We start from the raw sequence: 24,661 nt of genomic DNA on the forward strand, positions 1-24,661 counted from the left end.
CCCTAAAAAAAATTTAAAAATAAGCCAGGTGTGATGGCACATGACTGTAGTCCCAGCTACTCAGGAAGATAAGACAGGAGGATCGCTTGAGCCCAGGAGTTCAAGGTTGCTGTGAGCTGTGATCACGCTGCTGCACTCCAGCCTGGGTGACAGAACGAGATCCCATCTCTAAATAATGATGATAATAATAATAATAAATATTTGTAGCTTTCTTTACATAAAATTTTTACAAAATTATCATTGGAGGAGCCTAGCTTAGTTCATGAGTCGATAGTTTATTGGTGATTACTGTTCAGGAGTTACAGTGCTGGTGAAATGCACCTGTCTTTCAGAATGCTGTGGTCCATCTCTGATGAATGCCATCGACAATGGAATAACATTGAAAACTAAACTTTTTTAAAGGCTGTGAACATCGTATTCTATATTAAAATATCTTTTAAAAATGAAATAATATCTTAAGAAAAAACAGAAAGTTCACTACCAAGAGATCTACATATAAGAAATGTTACCAATATCAGGAATGAAAAAAGGGACATAACTATGGAGTACACAGACATAAAAAGATACTAATTATACTTTTATACCAATGCATTTGAAAATTTTTATGAAAAGAACAAATTCCTTGAAAAACTCAACTTACCAAAAGTAGCTGAAGAATAATTATAAAATCTGAAGAGTAACTCCAGGTTCAGATGGCTTCATTGGTAAGTTATTTTAAAATTTAAAAAGGGCCAGGCGCGGTGGCTCAAGCCTGTAATCCCAGCACTTTGGGAGGCCGAGACAGGCGGATCACGAGGTCAGGAGATCGAGACCATCCTGGCTAACCCAGTGAAACCCCGTTTCTACTAAAAAAAACAAAACAAAACAAAAAAAAACCCCAAAAAACTAGCCGGGCGAGGTGGCGGGCGCCTGTAGTCCCAGCTACTCGGGAGGCTGAGGCAGGAGAATGGTGTGAACCTGGGGGGCGGAGCTTGCAGTGAGCCGAGATCGCGCCACTGCACTCCAGCCTGGATGACAGAGTGAGACTCCGTCTCAAAAAAAAAAAAAAAAAAAAAGAAAAAGAAAAAAAAAAATTTAAAAAGGATATAGTACCATTCTTACATAAACTCCTTCAGAGTTTAGAAGCAGGAAGAATATGTCCAACCTAGTTTTATGAGGCCTATGTAATCTTCATATAAAAACCTTACATGAGGACCAAATTATAATTTGGTCCCCATCATGACCACAAATGGGAAAAGCTTTAATAAAATAGGATCAAATGAAATCTAGTGATATATAAAAAGGAAAGATATATCGCAAGTTGAGTTATTTTTAGGAGGGCAGTATTGGTATTAATTAACAAAAATTAAAGTGTAATTCTCCATATTACAAAATAAAGGAGGAAGAAAAATTATCTTAACAGATGTAGAAAACATATTTGATCAAATTCAACACCCTTTCATATTAAGGGGTACTTACAGAAACCTACAACAATCATGTTTAAAGGAAAATTTTAAATTCTTGCCCACGGAGATTGGGAATGAGACAAGAATGTCTACTATCATCACTTCTGTTCAACAGTGTATGAAAGTCCTAGCCAGTACCACAGGCAAAACAGAATAAGAAAGATAAGAATTAAAAGAGAAGAAATAGAACTTCCATTATTCATTGGCAATATAATTAATAGGCAGAAAAACATGAAACTATACACTGGTTATTATATTATTGTATTTCAGTTAATGAACAAATTTACCAGAGCTGCTTGATACATGATCAATTTAAAATTATAATTCTATGTTCAAAAATTGTATTTCTGTAGTTTGCCACAAACAATTATAAAATGAAAATAAAGATATGATTTGCAATGGTACAAAAAAGTAAATATTTAGGAGTAACTAGTGAAACAAGTTTATAATTTTTAAACAGAAAACTACAAAACAATTTGACAAAATTTAAAGAAAAACCTAAATAAATGGAGAGATACATTATGTTTTGTAGTTTCAATATGCTTTCGGTTATCACCAATTTGAGCTATATATTCAATGCAATCCCAATCAAAAGTCTAGCATAATTTTATAGAAACTGACAATCTGATTTTAAATATGAGAATAAATGCAAAGGACCAAAATAGCCAGGGCAAAGTTCAAGAAGACAAAGTTGTAAAACTCACGTTGCTTTACATCAAGATTTATAACAAAGTTACTGTAATTAAGACAGTGTGGTATTGACACAGAAACCAATAGAGTAGAATACAGAGTCCAGAAAGAGATCTACACATAATATGCCCATCTCCTTTACAACAAAGGTACCACTGCAGTGGAGCAAGGAAAGGATGGCCTTTTAAATAAATGAGGTTATTTCAATTGAATGTTCATTTATAAAAAAGTTAATCCTGGTACCTTCTTTATAGCATTCACAAAATATGTATCATTTTGCTAAAAATGATATTACCAGGACAATTAGCAGAATGTGAATGGGTTTGAGAATTAGATGGCATTATTGTATCAATGTAATAATTTCCTAATTTTGATGATTGTATTTTTATTATGTAGGAGAATGTTCTCGTTGGAGAAAATACACAATAATATAGTTAATGGTGAGGGGGCATTTTGTTGGCTATTTACATTCAGATATTTCAGATAAAATTTTGTACTGTACTTGCAACTTTTCTGAGGGTTTGAGATTGTTTAAAAATAAAAAAGTTAAAGAATTTTTTTAAAGGGTTGCCAATTGGTGATGCGTATACGGAAAATAACATTGTAGTCAAATTTTAGGTACCTGGATATTGTTAGGTAATTTCACTTCTTTGGATTTTAGATCATTTTCCACATGAGTGGTTTGGTCTCAAAAGTCTCTAAGTTCACTGATGTAAATTGAACTTTTCGCCTTAAATATTTCACATTTTAAAAAGTTGTATAGGTTTACTATCATAAGAACTTAATGGATAAATAACCTTATTATATAATGTGGATTACTATAGTAATTACTGGCCCTGAAAAATTAGATATATTCTCTTACTCTCAGTTTTCTTTTCCTCAAAATAAGGATAATAATGCCTATATCATATGACAGTTGTAAGAATTAAGCAAAACCATTTCCCTGTAGTAGCTACTGATTAAAAAGTTACAAAGTCAAGAGATGCAAAATGTAAATATATCACATTTTTATTAAATCAATAGATTTCCTTTTCGAAAATTCAGTGCTATAAATTGAATTTTATGCCTCCTGTATATTACATTTTGAAAAATTGAGTAGGTTCAGAATTAGAACACAATTGGCCAATAACTTTGTTAATGGCATAGGTTACCATAGTAATTACTGTCTGAGTGCTACTGGAAAAATAATGTAAGTTTTCTTATTATCCTTTTCTTCTTTAGAATATCAATGGAATTTGAAACACATTTTGCATTTATATCCAGGCATTGGAATCCTTTTCATTCAAATGGTGTAATTCCTTTTTTTTTTTTTTTTTTTTTTTTTTTTTTTTTTTTTTTGAGACGGAGTCTCGCTCTGTCGCCTAGGCTGGAGTGCAGTGGCGCGATCTCGGCTCACTGCAAGCTCCGCCTCCCGGGTTCACGCCATTCTCCTGCCTCAGCCTCCCGAGTAGCTGGGACTACAGGCGCCCACAACCGCGCCCGGCTAATTTTTTGTATTTTTAGTAGAGACGGGGTTTCACCGTGGTCTCGATCTCCTGACCTTGTGATCCGCCCGCTTCGGCCTCCCAAAGTGCTGGGATTACAGGCGTGAGCCACCGCGCCCGGCCCGTTAATTCCTTTTTTTAAAGAAGAGAACCTTAATGCTCAAAAGGATAATAGGCTAATAATGCTTCTATAGATGTAAGAATTGAGACCATGCCTCTGTATTAGGTAGATTACAAAGTTATAGAGTCAAGTGTGTGAAAATGTAATTCTATCACAGTTTTTGGTTAAATCAGTAGTCAGTGTTTAATTAGTAGTATTATGACTGTTCAAAATAGCTCATTGATGAGTCAGTAGTCATCTCATTACCTCCATGCCTCTTTGCATGTGCAATCTCTTGCCTCCTCTTTCTCCTGGAGTTAACAATTATCTTTTAAAAAAACTTATGTATTTTCCTATAGACCTATTACTTTTTCCCATGTTTCAGACAAAAAATTTTTGTACTGTACTTGCAACTTTTCTGAGAGTTTGAGATTGTTTAGAAATAAAAACAATGTTTAAAAGCTTTAAAAAAAAAGGGTTGCAAATTGGTGGTGTGTGCATGTGAAAAACAACATTGCAGTCATATTTTAAGTACTTGGATTTTTTTTTCCTACTGACCGGTTGTATGATGTTGCATAGGTAATTTCACTTCTTGGACTTTGAACATTTCTGGCACAATCATGTTTGAAATGTTAGTCAAACATTGACTATGATTTTTGAAATCATAATAAAAAATGTTTGAATATTGACATTTTCAAAATACTCAAACACAGTTTTATGTACTTTAGATGCTCTGATTTGAATTGTTTCTCCCCTACACCCACTAAACAGCTGTCATCCCAGAATTTCTCTTTAGTAGTATTCTATGGCTCACATGTTTCCTGAATCCCTGTCATGATTTACTCCTTTATTTTGCTGAAGCACATTTTGCGTTAGGTTCCAAAGTAAAACAACATGGGATATGTAATTTTTGAGTCTTTGAATGCTTCCCAATATCCATATTTTGCCTTTATCTTCTTTGATTATTTGGCCAGGTATTAAATGTTAAGTCTCTAACATAGTGCTTATCATGTGGTAGTTGCCTTATAAATGGAAGGTAGTATTATTGTTGGATCACATTGGAGCATGGTTTGTGCTCTTACATCCAACCAGCTATACCTTCTATTTCACCTGTAAGTTATTTTATTTATACAATATTCTCAACTGGGGCCAGATTGACTAAGAAGTGGAAGAAGCAGCTACCCATGTCAACAAAGGACTGAAGTAGTTATTTTTCACAATATTAATATCCAGTTAATTTCTTAGAACAAAATTATGCTTATAGGTTATTTATCAGTTTAATCATTTTAAGGTAACATAACTTTAAGTTAAATAATGAAAGATAATTTTGATTTAAAGATTATTTGTAATGCTTTGCAATGATTTCAGGGCCACATATGAAGTAATATGTGGCTCAAGGGATAAAGGTTGACTACCTATATGTTTCTACTTGAAAGGCACAGTGGTTAAGAGGATGGGCTTTGGAACTATAGGGTCTGTACTTAAATCCTGTCCCTGCCACTTACTACCAATATATTATTTGGTAAGTCACTTAATTTTGCTAACCTCAGTGTTTTCATCTGAAAAGCAGGGATGAAAATGCCTATCTTGGGATTATTATAAGGACATTTGTAATTTGGTAAAGTGAAATTGCTTGGAACAGCAGCTAGCACTTAGTAAGTGCCCTGTGACTGTTAGCTATTATAATACACTCTAGTTTTTAAAACTATACAAATTGTTCCATGTAAAATTCTAGAATCAGATCTTCATATTTTATGCAACCTGAGTCTATTAAGTGATAACTAATAACATATGCTCTGTTTCTGCTGTTGAAACATTTGCTTTTGCTCTCTTTCTGCAGCTACACAGATACTCTTAGCTGCTACCCAAATTCTCCAGAATGATCTAATTGATGTCTCTGACCTCAAGACGTTATTGATGGACAAGGACCTTCATACAGCTAATGCTATACTTACTGTAATGTTAAGACATGTACCTGAACATGGTTAGTAGTTTCAATGCATCTATCTTATAAGGACCATCCTCTACCAGAGGGGTGGAAGGACTATGGGTAAGACACACAGGGATGGAGGGTATCCAGTGGAAGCTGAAGTGGGATGACTGCTGGACACTGGTACTGCCCCTACAGGTGTGCCAACCCTGAGCTTCATTGAGCCAAACAAATGGGGAAGTCAGAGCTCATCTTATCCCTGTGTGAGTCCACTGATGGTACCTAGAGGGTGAGATTATTTTGTGAACTGACTGACATGGGCAGTGGTCAATCAGAATGCCACATGTAGAGTAAAATGGGGTCCTGGAAGCCCTTTTGGTTTTTGGAAGGTGAATTATGGTGATATCCAGGGATACCGTGGGGTGTTACACATAGTGGTGGCTCAGGGCAGCAGATATCTATAAATATAAAAAATAAATTTACTATTTTAATGACAGGTATAGCTGAATATTATCCATGATGGGTTCTTAAAATGAGTTGGGGAGTATTCTTTTTTTATGTTTTTTAGAAGAGACTTTTTCTTCCTTGAATGTTGAGTAGAATTCATGAAGCCATGTTGGCCAAGAGTTCTTTTTGTGAAAGGCTTTGGATTATTTATTTAATGTCTTTAAATGAATAGGATTAACAAGGTATTTTATTTTCTTGTTAGTTTTGGCAAGCTGTGCTTTTAGAGGAATTTGTTCATTAGATCTGCCTTTTCAAATGTATTGAATAAAGTTGTTCTCTTTTTGACATCTGACATAGCTGTAATGCTATCCTCATTTTAATTCTCAAAATTAGTGGATTGTAGCTTCTTTTTTTACCCTCGATTGAACTTCACAGAGTTTTGAATCTTATTAATCTTGTAAAAAATTCAACCTTTATCTTGATTGACCCTTTTAAAAATTTATTTCCTCTTTATTATTTTTTGCTTTTATCTTTACTGTAATGTCTACACTTGATCTTAGCCAAAAGGCTGATAAGTGATTACTATATGCTAACTTATTACAATTCTTTTATTTCTAATTTTTATGGATACATAATTATTATACACATTTATGGGGTATGTGTGACATTTTGATACAAATATACAATATATAATGATCAAATCAGGATAGTTGGGTTATCTGTCACCTCAAACATTATCAGTTCTTTGTATTAGAAACATTCCAATTTCACTCTTTTAGTTATTTTGAAATGTAAAGTAAATTATTAACTATAGTCACTGTATTGTGCTACTGAACACCAGATCTTATTCCTTCTAACTGTATTTTGTACCCATTAACCAACCCCTTTTTTATCTCCTTCCCACTATATCCTAACATCTATTTTTTCTTTGTTTTTTTTTTTTTTTTTTTCTTTAACTCTTTTTTTTCCTTTTTTTCAGTCAACTTCCCTAGGGTGAATATATCCCGATTTCTAGTGATGAATATTTAGCTCAATTATTTTAAGGATTTTTTTTGTTTGTAATACATACCTCACAGCAAAATTTCCTCAAAACATTCATTTAACTACATCCTACAAGTTTTGATATATAGTATTTTAATTATTGTTCAGGTCAAAATTTTTCTGATTTCTGTTGTCATTTCTTCTTCAACTCATGATTGTAGAAGTATGTTTCTTAATTTCCAAAAATTTGAGGTTTTATAATCATTACATCATTAATTTCTAGTTTAATTGCATTGTGGTCAATGAACATACTCTGATTTTAGTCTTTTGAAGTTTGTTGAGAGTTGATTTATTGACTATGATAATTTTGGTAAGTATTTTATGTGATTGAGAAGAATATATAGTCTGCAGTTGGGTTGGGTAGGAGTGTTCTATATATTAGATCAGATTTATTGTCAAATTCAAATTTTTTTATATTCTTACTGATGTTTTATTTCTTTGTTCAATAGTTACTGAAACAGTTGTTCTAAAATCTTCTGCAATTTTATACAATGATTATGTATTTGTCTACTTCTCCTTTTAATTCTGTCAGTGTTTGCTGTCTATAGTTTTTAGCCCATGTTGTTAATATGCTGACTTACAATTAAGGCTGGGCATTGTGATTCATGCCTGTAATCCCAGCACTTTGGAAGGCTGAGGCAGGCGGATCACTTGAGCTCAGGAGTTCGAGACCAGCCTGGGAAAGATGGTGAAACCCTGTCTTTACAAAAAGTACAAAAATTAGCTAGGTGTGGGCCGGGTGCGGTGGCTCACACCTGTAATCCCAGCACTTTGGGAGGCCGAAGCGGGTGGATCACGAGGTCAGGAGATCAAGACCATCCTGGGTAACACAATGAAACCCTGCCTCTACTAAAAATACAAAAAATTAGCCAGGCGTGGTGGCGGGCGCCTGTAGTCCCAGCTACTTGGGAGGCTGAGGCAGGAGAATGGTATGAACCTGGGAGGTGGAGCTTGCAGTGAACTGAGATCGCACCAGTGCATTCCAGACTGGGCGACAGAGTGAGAATCCATCTCAAAAATAAAAAATAAATAAATAAATTAGCTTGGTGTGATAGCATGGGTCTGTCGTCTCAACTACTTGGGAGGTTGAGGCAATAATTCTTGAGCCCAGGAGGTTTAGGCTGCAGTAAGCTGTATTTGTACCACTTCATTCCAGCCTGGGTGACAAAGTGAGACCCTGTCTCAAAAAAACTGATCTATCATCCAAATTAATAGAACATTTCGTTATAAAGTATTCATATTTGTTTTTAATGATGCATTTTATCTTAACATCTACCTTGATATTAGTATAGCAACATTGGCTATTTTTTCTTTTAGGGATAACGTATCTTTTTTGTCATTTTACTTTCATTCTTTCTGTATCTTTATATTTTAGATATATCTCATGAATAGTACATGGCTTTGCCAGCCTGTTAGTGTCTTAAAAATTGTTTTATTTGAAATGTTTACATTTACACAAGAGTTTTAAAGATAGTACAGAGTTCCTGTGTACCCTACCCAGCTTCCCCTAATGTTAGCATCATACATAACCACGTAACATTTATTAAAACAAAGATATTAATATTGGGACAGTACTATTCATTGAACTACAGAATATATTTGGATTTCACTAATTTTCACTAATGTGCTTTAGTGTCTCAGGATGTAGTCTGGGATACCATGTTGCATTTAGTTGTCATGTCTTGTTAGCCTTCTCTAGTCTATGACAGCTTCTCAGCCTTCCTTCTATTTAGTGACCATGATACTTTGGAAGAGTATTGGTCAGATATTTTGTATAAAACCTCAGTTTGGGTTTATCTCATGACTAGCCTGGGGTTATGGGCTTTTGGGAAGAATACCCCAAAGGTAAAATGCCCTTTTAATTGCAACATATAATACATTATATTAACATGATTTGTTACTGATGATATTAACCTTGATCACTTGAAGTGGTGTCTGCTATTTTTTTTTGTCGTAAAGTTACTGTGTTTCCCTTTTTCATAGTTTTTGTTAGATGCAAGTCACAAAGTTTAGCCCCATCCTCAAGGAGAAGAAAATTAAGCTATTCTTCTGGAGGGAGGAGTATCAAAGAATTTGTGGACATGTGTTAAAATAACCACAGTAATTAATAAATATTTTGGAGGAGGTAGTTTGAGACTGTGCAAGTGTTCTGTTTCTCCTCTAAGTTTCTCCCACTAATTTTAGCATTCATCGGCAGATGAATTGCTAGTCTGTAGCAATTATTACTGTGTTGTTCTAATGTTGATTTTCTACTTCCCTCATTCCTTCTACATTTTAAAATTATTTGAAATTCTTCGGCAGGGCCGATTTATTCTTTCACTCCCATTAATTAATTAGTAATATGTCTTTTAATTAAACCATGTAGTTAACTTACACTTGTAGATTACTAAAGTATTTGGGTTTAAATCTACCATTTTACTAGTGCTTTCTATTTCAGCCACCTGTTCCATATTTCCTTTTCTCTTTCCTTGTCTTTTGGATTTTTTACTTTAAAAATTACTCAATTTCTTAGACAATAGCAAAACAAATATGACAAAAATTATATAAAATCCTTTTGGGTGTGATAAGTATGTTCCTTATTTTATTGTGATTATTGTTTATTTGTGTTTACAAATATCAAAACTTTGTCAAATATCACAGAAATTGCTGTCTGGTGTGATCCAGAGCAATCAGACAAGAGAAAGAAATAAATGGCATCCAAATCAGTAAAGAGAAAGGCAAGCTGTCACTTTTCATTGATGATATGATCATATACCCTGAAAACCATCAAGCTTCATCCAGAATGCTCCTATATCTGATAAATGAATTCAGTAAAGTTTCAGGATACAAAATCAGTGTACACAAATTAGTAGCACTGCTATACACCAACAATGACCAAGCTGAGAATCAAATCAAGAACTCAATCCCCTTCATAACAGCTACAAAAATAATAATAATAATAAATACTTAGGAATATACTGAACTAAGGAGGTGAAAGACCTCTACAAGGAAAACTACAAAACACTGCTAAAAGAGATCATCAATGACACAAATGGTCATGGATGTGTGGAATCAGTGTTGTGAAAATTACAATACTGCCAAAAGCAATCTACAGATTCAATGCAATTCCCATCAAAGTACCATGATCATTCTTCACATAACTAGAAAAATGTCCTGAAATTCATATGGAACTAAAAAATAGCCTGCATGGCCAAAGAAAGACTAAACAAAAAGAACAAATCTGGAGCATCACATTACCTGACTTCAAACTATACTGCAAGGCAACAGTTATCAAAACAGCATGGTACAGGTATAAAAATAGGCATGTAGACCAATGGGACAGAATAGGGAACCCAGAATTAAAGCCAAATACAGCCAACTGATCTTTGACAAAACAAACAAAAACATGAAGTAGAGAAAGGACACCCTATTCAACAAATGGTGTGGGGATAATTGGCAAATCACTTGTAGAAAGATGAAACTGTATCCTCATCACTCATCTTATACAAAATCAGCTCAAGATGGATGAAAGACTTAAATCTAAGATTTGAAACCATAAAAATTATAGAATATAACATTAGAAAAACTCTTCTAGACATTGGCTTAGGCAAAGAGTTCATGACCAAGAACCCAAAAGCAAATGCAACCAAAACAAAAATAAATAGATGGGACTTAATTAAACTAAAAAGTTTCTGCAAAACATAAGAAATAATCAGCAAACAGACAACCCACAGAATGAGAGAAAATATTCACAAACTCTACATCTGACAAAGGACTAATATCAAGAATCTACAAAGAACTCAAGTCAGCAAGAAAAAAACAAAACCATCAAAAAGTGGGCAAAGGACATGAATAGACAGTTCTCCAAAGAAGAAATACATGGCCAACAAACATATGAAAAAAATGCACAACATCACTATTTGTCAGGGAAATGCAAATTAAAACCACAATAAGATACCACCTTACTCCTACAAGAATGGCCATAATTAAAAAATTAAAAAATAATAGATGTCGGCATGAATGTGGTTAAAAGGGAACACTTTTACGCTGCTGGCGGGAGTGTAAACTAATAAAACCACTATGGAAAACAACATGGAGATTCCTTAAAATCTAAAAGTAGGTCTTTTGACTCCTTGGTTCAGTATATTCCTAGGGTTTTTTTTTTTTTTTTTTTTTGCAGCTATTGTAAAAGGGGTTGAGTTCTTGATTTGATTCTCCACTTGGTCACTGTTGGTGTATAGAAGAACTACTGATTTGTGTGCGGTAATCTTGTGTCTGGATGCTTTGCTGAATTATTTTATCAGTTCTAGGAGCCTTCAGGAGGAGTCCTTAGGGTTTTCGAGGTAAATAATCATATCATCTGCAAATAGTGACAGTTTGACTTCCTCTTTACCAGTTTGGATGCCTTTCTTTCTCTTGTCTTATTACTCTGGCTAGGACTTCCAGTACTATGTTGAAGAGGAATGGTGAGAGTGGGCATCCTTGTCTTGTTCCAGTTCTCAGAGGGAATGCTTTCAACTTTTTGCCATTCAGTATTATGTTGGCTGTGGGTTTGTCATAGACGGCTTTTATTACAATAAGGTATGTCCCTCATATGCCTATTTTGCTGAGGGTTTTAATCATAAAGAGATGCTAGATTTGTCAAATGCTTTTTCTGCATGGTCATGTTATTTTTGTTTTTAATTCTGTTTATGTGGTGTATCACATTTATTGACTTGTGTATGTTAAACTATCCCTGCATCCGTGGTATGAAACCCACTTAATCATGGTGGATTATCTTTTTGACATGTTGTTGGATTCTGTTAGCTAGTATTTTGTTAAGGATTTTAGCATCTATGTTGATCGAGGATATCAGTTTATAGTTTTCTTTTTCAGTTATGTCCTGTCTTGGTTTTGGTATTAGAGTGATACTGGCTTCATAGAATGAATTAGGGAGGGTTCCTTCTTGCTCTGTCTTGTGGAATAGTGTCAAAAGGATTGGTATCAATTCTTCTTTGAATGTCTACTGCTGTGAATCCCTCTGGTCCTGGACTTTTTTTTGTTGATAATTTTTAATTACCATTTCAATCTTGCTGCTCGTTATTGGTCTGTTCAGGATACCTAATTATTCCTGATTTAAGCTAGGAGACTTGTATTTTTCCAGGAATTTATCCATGTCTTCTAGGTTTTCTGATTTATGTGCACAAGGGTGTTCATAGTAGCCTTGAATGATCTTTTGTATTTCAGTGGTATCAGTTGTAATATCTCCTGTTTTGTTTCTTAGTGGTGTTATTTGGATTTTCTCTCTTCTTGTTTTGGTTAATCTCACCAGTGGTTTATCAATTTTATTTCTCTTTTTAAAGAATCAGCTTTTTGTTTCATTTATCTTTTATATTTTTTTTGTTTCCATTTCATTTAGCTCTGGTCTGATCTTGGTTATGTCCTTTCTTCTGCTGGGTTTGGGTTTGGTTTGTTCTTGCTTCTCTAGTTCCTTGAGGTGTGACCTTAGAGTGTCAGTTTGTGCTCTTTCAGTCTTTTTGATGTAGGCATTTAAGGCTATGAACTTTCCTCTTAGCACTGCCTTTGCTGTATCCCAGTGGTTTTGATAAGTTGTGTCATTATGGTCATTCAGTTCAAAGAATTTTAAAATTTCCATCTTGATTTCATTTCTGACCCAAGGTTCATTCAGGAGCAGGTTATTTAAATTTTCATGTATTTGCATGGTTTTGAAGGTCCCTTTTGGAGTTGATTTCCAGTTTTATTCCATTGTGGTGAGAGAGAGTGCTTGATTTAATTTCAATTTTCTTAAATTTATTGAAGCTCGCTTTATGGCCTATCATATTGTCTATCTTGGAGAAAGTTCCATGCGCTGTGAATAGAACATGTCTTCTGCAGTTGTTGGATGAAATGTTCTGCATACGTCTGTTAAATCCATTTGTTCCAAGGTATAGTTTAAGTCCATTGTTTCTTTGTTGACTTTTTGTCTTGATGAACTGTCTAGTGTTGTCAGTGGAGTATTGAAGTCTCCCACTGTTATTGTGTTGCTCTCTACCTTATTTCTTAGGTCGATTAGTAATTGTTTTGTAAACTACATATATGTGTAGAATTGTGATATTTTCCTGTTGGACAAGACCTTTACCATTATGTAATGTCCTTCTTTGTCTCTTTTAACTGCTGTTGCTTTAAAGTTTGCTTTGTCTGATATAAGAATAGCTACCTCTGCTCACTTTTGGTGTCCATTTGCATGAAATGCCTTTTTCCACCCCTTTACTTTAAGTTTATTTGAGTCCTTATGTGCTAGGTGAGTCTTCTGAAGGCAGCAGATGGTTCATTGGTGAGTTCTTACCCATTCTGCGGTTCTGTATCTTTTAAGTGGAGCATTTAGGCCTTTGACATTCAATGTTAGTATTGAAATGTGAGGAACGGTTGCATTCATCATGTTCTTTGTTGTCTGTGTACTTTGGTTTTTTTGTTTTTTGTTTTTGCTTTTCTCATATTTTTGTTTCATAGGTCCTGTGTAATTTGTGCTCAAAGACATTCTGTTTTGATGTGTTTCCAGGATTCGTTTCAAGATTTAGAGCTCCTTTTAGCAGTTTTTGTAGTGGTAATGGCAAATTCTCTTAGCATTCATTTGTCTGAAAAAGACTGTATCTTTCCTTCATATATGATGCTTGGTTTTACTGGATATAAAATTCTTGGCTGATAATTGTTTTGTTTGAGGAGGCTGAAGATAGAGCCCTAATCCCTTCTACCTTGTAGGGTTTCTGCTGAGAAATCTGCTGTTAATTTGATAGGTTTTCATTTACAGGTTACCTGGTGCTTCTGTCTCACAGCTCTTGAGAGTCTTTCCTTCGTCTTAACTTTGGATAACCTGATGACAATGTGCCTAGGTGAAGATTGTTTTGCTATGAATTTCCCAGGTGTTCTTTGTGCTTCTTGTATTTGGATATCTAGGCCTCTAGCAAGGCCAGGGAAGTTTTCCTCGATTATTCCCCCAAATATGTTTTCCAGGCTTTTAGAATTCTCTTCTTCCTCAGGTACACTGATTATTCTTAGATTTGGTTGTTTAACATAATCACAGACTTCTTGGAGGCTTTCGTCATATTTTCTTTTTTTTTTTTTGTCTTTGTTGGATTGAGTTAATTAGAAGACCTTATCTTCGAACTCTGAATTTCTTTCTTCTACTTGTTCAGTTCTATTACTGAGACTTTCCAGAACATTTTGCATTTCTAAAAGGGTGTCCAAAATTTCCTGAATTTTTGATGTTTTTTTTTCTTTAAGCTATTTCGTTGACTATTTCTCCCTTCACTTCTTGTATCATATTTTGGATTTCCTTGCATTGGGCTTTGCCTTTCTCTGGTCCCTCCCTGATTAGCTTAATAACTAACTTCCTGAACTCTTTTTCAGGTAAATCAGGGATTTCTTCTTGGTTTGGATCCATTACTGGTGAACTAGTGCGATTTTTGTACCAAGCTTTATGAAATACTATTCACTTTCAGAATCTGTCCTGTACCCAGGTTCTAACACTAATTTTCTGCTTCCCTCATATACCATCTCAAGACTGCTATCTTTGGCCTCCTGTATTTCCAAGCTTCTTTTTTTTATCTCCCCAGAGGTTAAGGCTTTCATCCATCAGCTCTCTGACTTGTTCTCAGTATTTCCCTACTCAGCAAGGGGACTCTCTTCTTAGGGGTGAACTCTCATTGATATTATCCATGTTCTGTATTACAAAGACATTTCTTTATTCTTTCTTCTATGAAATTGTCACTTGAGTTTCCTCTTTTTTTTTTTTTTTTTTTTTTTAGATAGATTCTTGCTCTGTCACCCAGGCTGGAGTGCAGTGGCACATTCTCGGCTCACTGCAACCTCCACCTTGAAGGTGCAAGCAATTCTTCTGCCTCAGCCTCCCGAGTAGCTGGGATTACAGGTTCCTGCCACCACACCTGGCTAATTTTTGTATTTTCAGTAGAGATGAGGTTTCACCATGTTGGCCTGGCTGGTTTGGAACTCCTGACCTTAAGTGATCTGCCCGCCTCAGCCTCCCAAAGTGCTGGGATTACAGGCATGAGCCACCATGTCTGGCCTGAGTTTCCTCTTCGGCTTAGGCTCTGAAGCTGACTGCGCTGGTCCTGGATTTTTATTTCCTGACTTATATGCAAATACAAATGTTTAATATTCTGCCTCTTAGTTACACTGTAGGCATGGACTATAGGTTATTTTACTTGCCTTACTTGTTAATTTGCATGGATTTTTGGAGACTATGTGGATAGATTAAATTTAGGTGTCTATTGTCATACTAAAGCAGTGTTTCTAACTTTTATTTCCTCGCTCCCCTAAGAAGCCTTTATAGACATTTTAGTTCCTAATTATCCCCCACCACCCATGAAAATTTAACACCACAGATATGTCATATATCTGTTTAAGTACTATGGCCACAAACTATTGTAATATCTGATATATTTTTCTCCTAAGAACCAGTTTTACCCCCTTGAGAGCAGTATCACTGTCAATGAGAATGTATGTTCTGAAAGTATCTTGAATTTTATTTTCACTGTTGTACTGCCAAATCCTGCAAGTAGTATTTTACTTATACTTTAACACATGTATGAGTAATATTGGTCTATAATTTCCCTCCCTCACCTCCTCAGTATTATATTTATTCTATAGTTTTGTAGGCAAGTAGGAGCTACTGAAGGGTTTTATGCATAGGAATAATCAATTTTTTTTAAAGAGGAATACTTCCCTTTACATACTATGGAAAATAAATAGAAGATGAGACTGGTGGCATAGGTTTTTAAATATGCTGTTGTAATAACATAGGTATTAGTTAATGCAGCAGGAAATTCAAGAAGTATTTGGAAATAGAATGAGCAGAAATTGATAATCATATGCATGCAATAGGTAAGGGAGAAGAAATAGCCCAGCCTTACTCTCAAGCTTTTAACTTTTGTTATAATTTGACTATTAGCTTCAGCTATATTATTTAATTCTGAAACAGTAATTCTTTCATTTAATTAAATTATGCTTTGCCTTACAGAAAGTGGCAAGGTTACCATTCAAGAATTTATGACTAAATTCTCCGATATATTGACAATTCCTAAACCTGCAGGTAAGTTTTATTTAATATGTAATTATTGCCCAGATCTAGAAAGGCAAGCAGTGGTTTACATGTTAAAAACAATACAGGATTCAATAGTTAAAGCACAGGTAAGTAAGAAGGAATACAATATGAATATGAAACAACACAAGATTAGATTACATAACTTCTGTTTGAATTCTAAGGCAAATATTGCTAAACTTAACCCAAACTGAAAATTTTAGGTAGTCTTACTTGGTAGTGCTAGAAAATTACTAGATTATATATTATTCTTTGAGGTTATTCAGTATGCATATTTGACTTCTGAAATTACTAGAAAATAATTTTTAAAACTTTTGACAAATCCAGTAGAATTTTTATCACTATCTGTTATGTTCTTACATATCTTCAGCAACTCTCTTGATCTCATTTTTTAAACATCCATGCTTTTTGAGGTTTAATGTACATATAGCAAAATTCACCCTTTTTAGGCATACAGTTCTTTGGATTCTTAAAAATAATATAATGTAACCCTTACTATATACAACATACAGACTATTTTACCCCCTAGAAGTCTCTTATGCCCTTTTGGTAATCTATTTCTTCCTCTACCCTGAGCCCCTGGCAACTACTGATTAATTCTTTGTCCCTATAGTTTTGCCTTTTGTGGAATATCATGTAAATGATTAAATATGAAGTGGTTTGAGTTGGGCAGTCATTGCATACATATACCTTGAATGTATATGTATGTATACATTCATATGAGAGTATAAACAAAGTATATACTCTCATTTGTACTCTCATTTATACTACCAACTCTTCCTAGAAAAAATGGATTCTGATTGGTTCTGGTTGCACTATTACAAATTTCAAATAAAGCTTTATTTGAGTACCCCCAAAGCTGAAGTACTGATCCCTTTGTCTGTTTGTTTCCCACTAAGTTGTGTGTGTGTGTGTGTGTGTGTGTAAACCAACATTTTGTTGAACGAACAATGTACCATTAGTAAAGCTGCTATGCAAAATTATCCCTTAGGTCTGTTCTAAACTTACAGTTTAACTGATTTTATTGTCCTCACCTAAGGTTATTCAATGCATATATGGGAAGAAAATACTAAGACATTAAATCAAGATGGTTACTTTTGCTATTTTGCTGAAGATTCATCATAAATATAAATCAAGAAGTTAATCTACATGTTAGAAGTGTTTTTTAAAAATTTTTAAATTGACATATAATTGTACATATTTATGGGGTACAATGTGCTATTTCATTTATACATTGTATAATAATCAAATCAGTGTAATTAGCAACCCATTGTGAACCCCAAATATCAGAAACAGGATTCAATTAATTTAGAAAGTTTATTTTTGCTAAGGTTAAGGGCATGCCCATGACACAGACTCAAGAGGTCCTGACATATGTGCCCAAGGTGGTTGGGGCACAGCTTGGTTTTATACATTTTAGGGAGACATGAAATATCAATCAATACATGTAAGATGTACATTGGTTTGGTCCAGAAGGGCAGGGGGAAGACAACTTGAAGTGGAGAATTTCCTTATGGGCAAATTGTGAGGGAGTTATGTAGCTGCTGCTGCTTCTTTTTTTTAATCTCTGTTGCTATCTCCTTTAGGAATAGAATGGGAGGCAGGTTTGCCTGACAGTTCCCAGCTTGACTTTTCCCTTTGGCTTAGTGATTTTGGGATACCGAGATTTATTTTCCTTTCACACCATCAGCTCAAATGTTTATCATTTCTTTGTAATGAGAACATTGAATACATTATTAACTATAGTTTAATTTTTAAGTGGACAAATACAAATTGTATGTACTGTGTATTGCATTATTCAAAATATGTACATAAATTGTGGAATGGCTAAATTGAACTAATTAACATGTTTTACCTCATATACCTATTTTTGTGATGAGAACACTTAAAATCTTTTAGCAATCTTCAAAAATATTTTACGTTATTATTAACTGTAGTCACCATGTTATATGACAGAGCTCTTAACCTTATTGATTTTCTAATATTTTGTTAAAGATTTTTGAGTATATGTTTATGAGGAATATTGGTCTATAATTTTTTTTTAGTGTCTTTTCCAGATTTTTTTGTTAGTGTTATACTGGCTTCATAAAATGAGTTAGGAAGTCTTCCCTCCCTCTTTTATTTCTGGTAGAGTTTGTGTATTAGTCTGCTCTAATGCTGCTAATAAAGAAATACCTGAGATTGGGTAACTTATAAAAGAAAGAGGTTTAACTGAGTCACAGTTCCACGTGGCTGGGGAGGCCTCACAATCATGGTGGAAGGCGAATGAGGAGCAAAGTTGCCTCTTACATGGCAGCAGGCAAGAGAGCTTGTGCAGGGGAACTCCCGTTTATAAAGCCATCAGATCTCATGAGACTTATTCACTTATGGGGACACTGCCCCCATGATTTGATTATCTCCACCGGGCCCTGCCTTTGACACGTGAGGATTATTACAATTCAAAGTGAGATTTGGGTGGGGACACAGCCAAACCATATCAGTTTATGATTATGATTATGATTATTGTTTTCATTAAATGTTTGGTAGAATTCACCGTCTATTCCTGAAAATTTAAAATATTGAGCTCTATTTATTCAATGGATATAAAGCTGTTTAGAGCCTCCCTGTTCTAAATCTTTCTGTAGTTGTCAATATATCTTTCTGTAAGTATCATAACGAAGAAATGTACTTTCTATAAGTGGAACTGTGTCTTGTCAAAATTTGTTTATTTTATGTAATTTGTCAGGTTTATTGTCATAAAGTTGTTCATAATATCCCCTTATTATCCTTTTAATGTCTATAGTGTGATGTCTTATTTTTCATTCCTGATGTTTGTAATTTCTGTTTTCTCTTTTTTGTTTGTAACCAGTATTGCTAGGGGGTTATTAAATTTATTAATAATGTTACACAAATGGTGATTTTGTTAATTTTTGTTAATTTTTCTCTTTTGTTTTTCTTTTTCATTGGTTTATATTTTTATTTTTACTATCATATGGTCTTTGCTTACTTTGGGCTTCGTTTACCCTTCTTTGCTAGCTTGCTAAGATAGACGCTTAGATAACTGATTTTTATTCTTTTCTAACATTTAAAACTGCAGATTTTCCCCTAATATGTCTTTCATTGCATCTCAAAAACATTGTTATGTTGTGCTTTGTCATTTACTAAAATATTTTCTAATTTACCTAATAATTTTTTCTTTGAAGTATAGGTTATTTAGAAATGTAGTCTTTAATTTCCAAATATTGGGACATTTTCTAGATATCTTAATTATTATTGATTTCTCCTTTATTTATTTGTTTTAGGGAAAGGGTCTTGCTTGTTGCTCAGGCTGGAGTGCAGGTGGCATGATCATGGCTTACTGCAGCCTCCAACTCTTGGGCTCAAGCAACCTCTTGCCTCAGCCTGGCAAGTAACTGGGACTACAGGCATACACCACTACGCTTGGCTAATTTTAAACATTTTTTCTCTAGAGATGGGGTCTCATTTTGTGTTCCAGGCTGGTCTTGAGCTCCTGGGCTCAAGCATTTCTCCTGCCTTGGCTTCCCCAAGTGTTGGGATTATAGGTGTGAGCCACTGTGCCAAGACTGATTTCCAATTTAATACATTTGGCCAGAGAATACATTTTGCATGATTTAAATTCTTAAATTAATTAAGATTTATTTATAGCCCTGGTTATGGTCTATCTACGTGAATGTTCCGTGTGTACCTGAAAGAATGTGCATTCTGTACTTGTTAGGTCGCATTCTGTAAATATCAGTTAGGTTACAATGTTTGCTAAATTGGTCTGGTCTTCTAATTCTTGCTGTTTTTTTATTCTACTTGCTCAATTAGTTACTGATAGCAAGGTGTTAAAATCCCCAGTTCGCACTGTAGAATCATTTATTCCTCCCTTTAATTTTGTCAGTTTTTGCTTTATTTACTTTGAAGGCTTTGTTCAGTGTATACAAATGTGGTATTGTTACAAAATTTGTGTATATGACCTTATGAAATATATTTTGTCTATTGCTCTTTTTTATCTTATTTTTATGGCTGTCTTCCTTTCCCCAAATTTTTTCACTTACATTTGTATTTTTTTGATATCTATTTCTTGTCAGTTAACTTATTTTGGCAACAGAGAAGGATATAAATAAATGCAAATAAATAATACTGTCATTTTTCTTAAGTGTAATTTCATATGTTGGGAAATTTTAACCACCTATCTTTAAAATATAAAGGAGAAACATGAAACTTTCTTTCTAACTGAAAGTGATTATCTCTCCCCAGAAGATAAATTTTACAACAACAACATTCACAAAAATGATGTTACAACCATTTCTGGTCTCCAGAAAAATTTAAATGCCATGGGAATCTATCTGACAGATGATAAAATACAGAAAACTTTGGATAATACTAATCCTAATGGTGAGTAATTATTTCACTTTAAATTACCAAAGTTGGAGTATGTCAGAAGAAACTTTAAATGCCCAAGGAAATTATCTATCTTTTAATTGATGAGTTTGTATTGAAGGAACTTATTTTCAAAGGTATATGTCTGGCCACTTTTATTTTGAATCTGATGTGCATATTGGATACAACACAAGATAATTCATTCCTCCACTTTATTTTCATGTTTTATAGCTCTGGTTTTATAACATCAAATCCATTTTAACAGCAGTATCTAAATTGTTACTTCTTTTCTTTTTAAAGATGAAGTGGTGCATTTTAAGGATTTTATCAGAGAATTGGCCAACACTGATGAATTTATTGAATGCCAAAGTAAGTATGAAATTTGACGGAATGTGAACAGAAACTTCATGTCTCTAGATTGGTATGTGTAGTTGTGTGTGTATACGTGTGTGTGTGTGTGTTTGTGTTTAACTTTTTTTTTTTTTGAGACAGAGTTTTTCACCCAGGCTGGAGTGCAGTGGCATGACCTTGGCTCACTGCAACCTCCACCTCCCGGGTTCAAGCAGTTTTCCTGCCTCAGCCTCCCGAGTAGCCAGGATTACAGGTGTGTACCTGGCTAGTTTTTTATGTTTTTTAGTAGAGATGGGATTTCACCACATTGGTCAGGCTGGTCTCAAACTCCTGGCCTCAAGTGATCTGCCTGCCTCTGCCTCCCAAAGTGCTGGGATTACAGGCATTAGCCACCATGCTTGGCCATGTATTTAACTTTTAATAAAACTCTGCCAAGGCCCTTTTGTATTTTGTCATTTAAACAGTATAGAAATATATATATTTAAAACCCTAGGTTTTCAATTTGTGGATACATATTTTTCATAATATCATTAATTACTTAAAAAATTATCTGTGTTTCTTTCTCACTTTTCATGGATTCTGTTAAGTTGCATTTTTTTCTTTATCAGTTTTGTCCGAGGTTTATCTATCTTATGAAAGTAATCTAGTTTTGGTTTCTTTAATCACCTCTGGTGTCATTTTCTTTTATCTTTCTTCTTTATTTCTTCTTATATATTTGGGCTTACTCCTTTGCTCTTTGTCAAAAACTTTAGCTAAGGGCTTAACTCAGCTTTTTAAAGTCTATTTTGAAATTTCAGCACAATGAGACATTAAAACAACCTTGGAACACAAACATTGAAATTGTGAATTGAAATATTAAGACTGGCATTTTGAATGGGTCTTAAGTGTATTATCTCTAAATTAGACTTTAATTTGAATGCAGTTTCAATCAATATTCCGGGAAAATTTTGGTGGGAACCAAATTTTAGATACACTGTAGATGTATTTACTTTGAGAAAATAATTCTGATATTTATTTGAAAGACGGACTCTTTGAAAAGCAATAATGATGGGGAAGTTGCCTTACCACACCAGATAGAAGGACATATTATAATACTTTCGTAGCAGTGTTACTAATAGACCAATGCATCACAATATAGTATCTGCAGAGACTCATGTATGTGAGAACTTGGCATACGATAGAGATATCATCAATTGATAGGGGAATAGATGTGTTATTTAATACCTTATTTGGGAAATTGCCACACTTTGTGGAGGAAAATAAAATTGAATTCATACTTTATGCCATACACAAAAATAATCTTCAAATAAGTTAAATAGATGTTAACGTGAATCTGAAAGTAAAACTACAAAACTGGTGGAGGAAATTATTGGAGAAAATATTGTGCCTTGTGGTTGCAAAGGATTTCTTAAATGGGACTTCTAAAATCACAATCATAGGGTAGAAAAAGATGTGATTATATTAAAATTAAAGATTTCTGTTTAATGAAGCACTCTAAAGAAATGACCGGATATGTAACAGACTGGAAGAAGATAATTGCAACTTTTAGAGCTAACAAAAGATTAATATTTAAAATATATATAAAGAAATTCTACAAATAAGCAATAGATAAATAAAAACCCATTGGAAAAATGAGTTAAGGATATAAGAAGGCAGTATACAAAAGGAGAAACACAAATGGCTCGTATGTATGTGAAGAGAGCATTAGGAATACTCCTGAATAGCTGGTGGGTAGGTAAAACAGTGTTGCTACTCAGAATAGCAGTCTAGCAGTACTTAGCGAAATTAAAAACATGCGTTCCCATCACCCAGTAATTCAGTTCATAAGTAATTAGCCCAGAGAAAGTTTCTTGTTAGTGACATGTATAAGGATGCTCATTGCAACATTATTTGAGAGAGGGAAAGATGAATATAACTTAGTTGTCCATTACTAAGGGAATGGTTCAATAAAATGTGGTCTCTACGTACAGTAAATCAGAAACAATAAACTGGTTGTACCATAGATATATTTCAGTAATATATGGTTCAGTGAAGAAAGAGAAGAAATAGAATAAACTTATAGTTCAAAATGCTTTATGTAAACTGATTTATATGAGTGCACATTAGACAAACAACATTGTATTTTTTCAGCTAAACACATAAATCTAAGTAATTACATGAGATAGATTGAATAGAAATATATTAAATACACTGCAGTTGCTACTTATGAAGGAATAAAATTGGAGATAGTAGTTAAAGGAGAAAAATAGTAAAACAAGCAGAGGCCCTTTGAAGATGAGTGATGACAAAACACCATGAATCCAAGAGTATGATCAACTCAATTATGTATACTAGAACTCTTTACTAATATGAAAAAATTAAATTGACAAGTTAGATAAGATTAAACAATGTATATATTTATACACAGAGATAAAGATAGAAAGAATTTGAGATTTAAATGACAATAAGCCTGATTTAAGAAACATATAGCAGTTCATATTCCAAAAACATTGAATACACATTTTCTAATGCCTATTTTGTATTCACACAAATATATGATATATTTAAGTTACAAAGAAAAATGTCAATGAATTCTGAAAATCAGAAGTTATTCAGATCACGTATTCTGACCACCATGTAGTAATATATTAAAATCATTTATGAAGGAATGTGGAAAACATTTTGATCTGAAGATTAAAAGCAGTTTTTTAAAAAGCAAGAAAAGCAGATGCTCCACTAAATAATTATTTGGTTAAAGAATAAAGTCTGAAATTAAACATTATTTAGAAATGGATGAGAATGAAAGCACTATAATGTCAAAACATGTAAAGTATGACCAAAACAGTCTTACAGGAAATCTTATAGCTTTAAATGCTTTTATTAGAAAATGAGAAATACTGAAAATTATCTCAGTTGTTCAACTCACGAAGCTAAACAGCAACGTAAACTACAACAGCAAAACAGTCCCTGCAAAAAGCAGTAGTTAGAAACTAATCAATTTGAAAGCAGGAGTAACTGAAATAGAACATATGCACAAAAACAAATTATTCATTTAACCAAAAACTGGGTCTTGAAAAAGACTAATAAAATAAAGAACTCTTTAGGAATTATGATGAAGGAAAATAAATAGAGATGGCATAAATAAGAAGATAGTGAAAAGTGTGGATACAGAGATTTAAAAGTATTTGAATAACACTTAAAATTAAGTTAATAAAACATCAGTTTATGGACATCTCATCAACAGCACTGTCATTCTTTCCAAACATGTAGATAAGAAGAGCAAGGGCTACTTTTTAAATTAAAAAATAATTTATGGCACCATCTTAATTGTGATCATTTTTCTGTTTTGTTGTTGTTTAGTTTTTTGAGTTGAACACTTTAAAAATATTTGTTTATTGTTTTCTCATATAAACATTTAACCTAAAAATTTTGTAGAGCTTTCCATTTAGAAGATATTTCAGAGTCAAAAAGGATTGGATATCCTACAAAGCGAATATACTTCACACAAATCAGGTTGCTATGTGCTTATATGGATAGAGTAAGTACTGTGACACTTTCTCATTAATATGTATATATACACACATAGAAATAGAAGATGCATGGAATATTATTAATAGTGTCTGCGATGGGAAAGTTGACATTGAAGACCTTTTATCCACTTTGAAGAGCCTGGAGAAACCTTTAGATGAAGAACAATTTAAGGTCTTATCAAACAGTGCAACAGATGGTGAGTACTTCCTTTACTTCTCAGCT

General features: G+C 33.7%; 2 protein-coding genes across 7 annotated transcripts in view; both read left to right on the forward strand.

Moving 5' to 3' along the window:
- Positions 1-17,071, forward strand: part of EFCAB13 (EF-hand calcium binding domain 13) — a 120,574-nt gene extending 103,503 nt beyond the window's left edge. For 3 of the 6 annotated variants that reach the window (XM_077972303.1, XM_077972304.1, XM_077972306.1), the window contains one exon: positions 5,560-6,448. In XM_077972303.1, the coding sequence (XP_077828429.1) occupies positions 5,560-5,708 (149 nt within the window). In that variant the 3' untranslated portion in view covers positions 5,709-6,448. Of the gene's footprint in view, positions 1-5,559; positions 6,449-16,132; positions 16,911-16,950 lie in introns of those variants that run through there. The other 3 variants (XR_013407037.1, XM_077972300.1, XM_077972301.1) reach the window with 3 other exon arrangements.
- The window catches only part of LOC114673157 (EF-hand calcium-binding domain-containing protein 13-like), a 115,895-nt gene continuing 107,390 nt past the window's right edge, over positions 16,157-24,661 (forward strand). Inside the window, exons 1-4 of the mRNA XM_077971050.1 lie at positions 16,157-16,204; positions 20,456-20,593; positions 20,879-20,947; positions 24,495-24,635. The gene's annotated coding sequence lies outside the window, so the exon portion shown is untranslated. The remainder of the gene's footprint in view (positions 16,205-20,455; positions 20,594-20,878; positions 20,948-24,494; positions 24,636-24,661) is intronic.

This window comes from Macaca mulatta, chromosome 16 (assembly GCF_049350105.2).
Source record: "Macaca mulatta isolate MMU2019108-1 chromosome 16, T2T-MMU8v2.0, whole genome shotgun sequence".
Classification (NCBI taxonomy): domain Eukaryota; kingdom Metazoa; phylum Chordata; class Mammalia; order Primates; family Cercopithecidae; genus Macaca; species Macaca mulatta.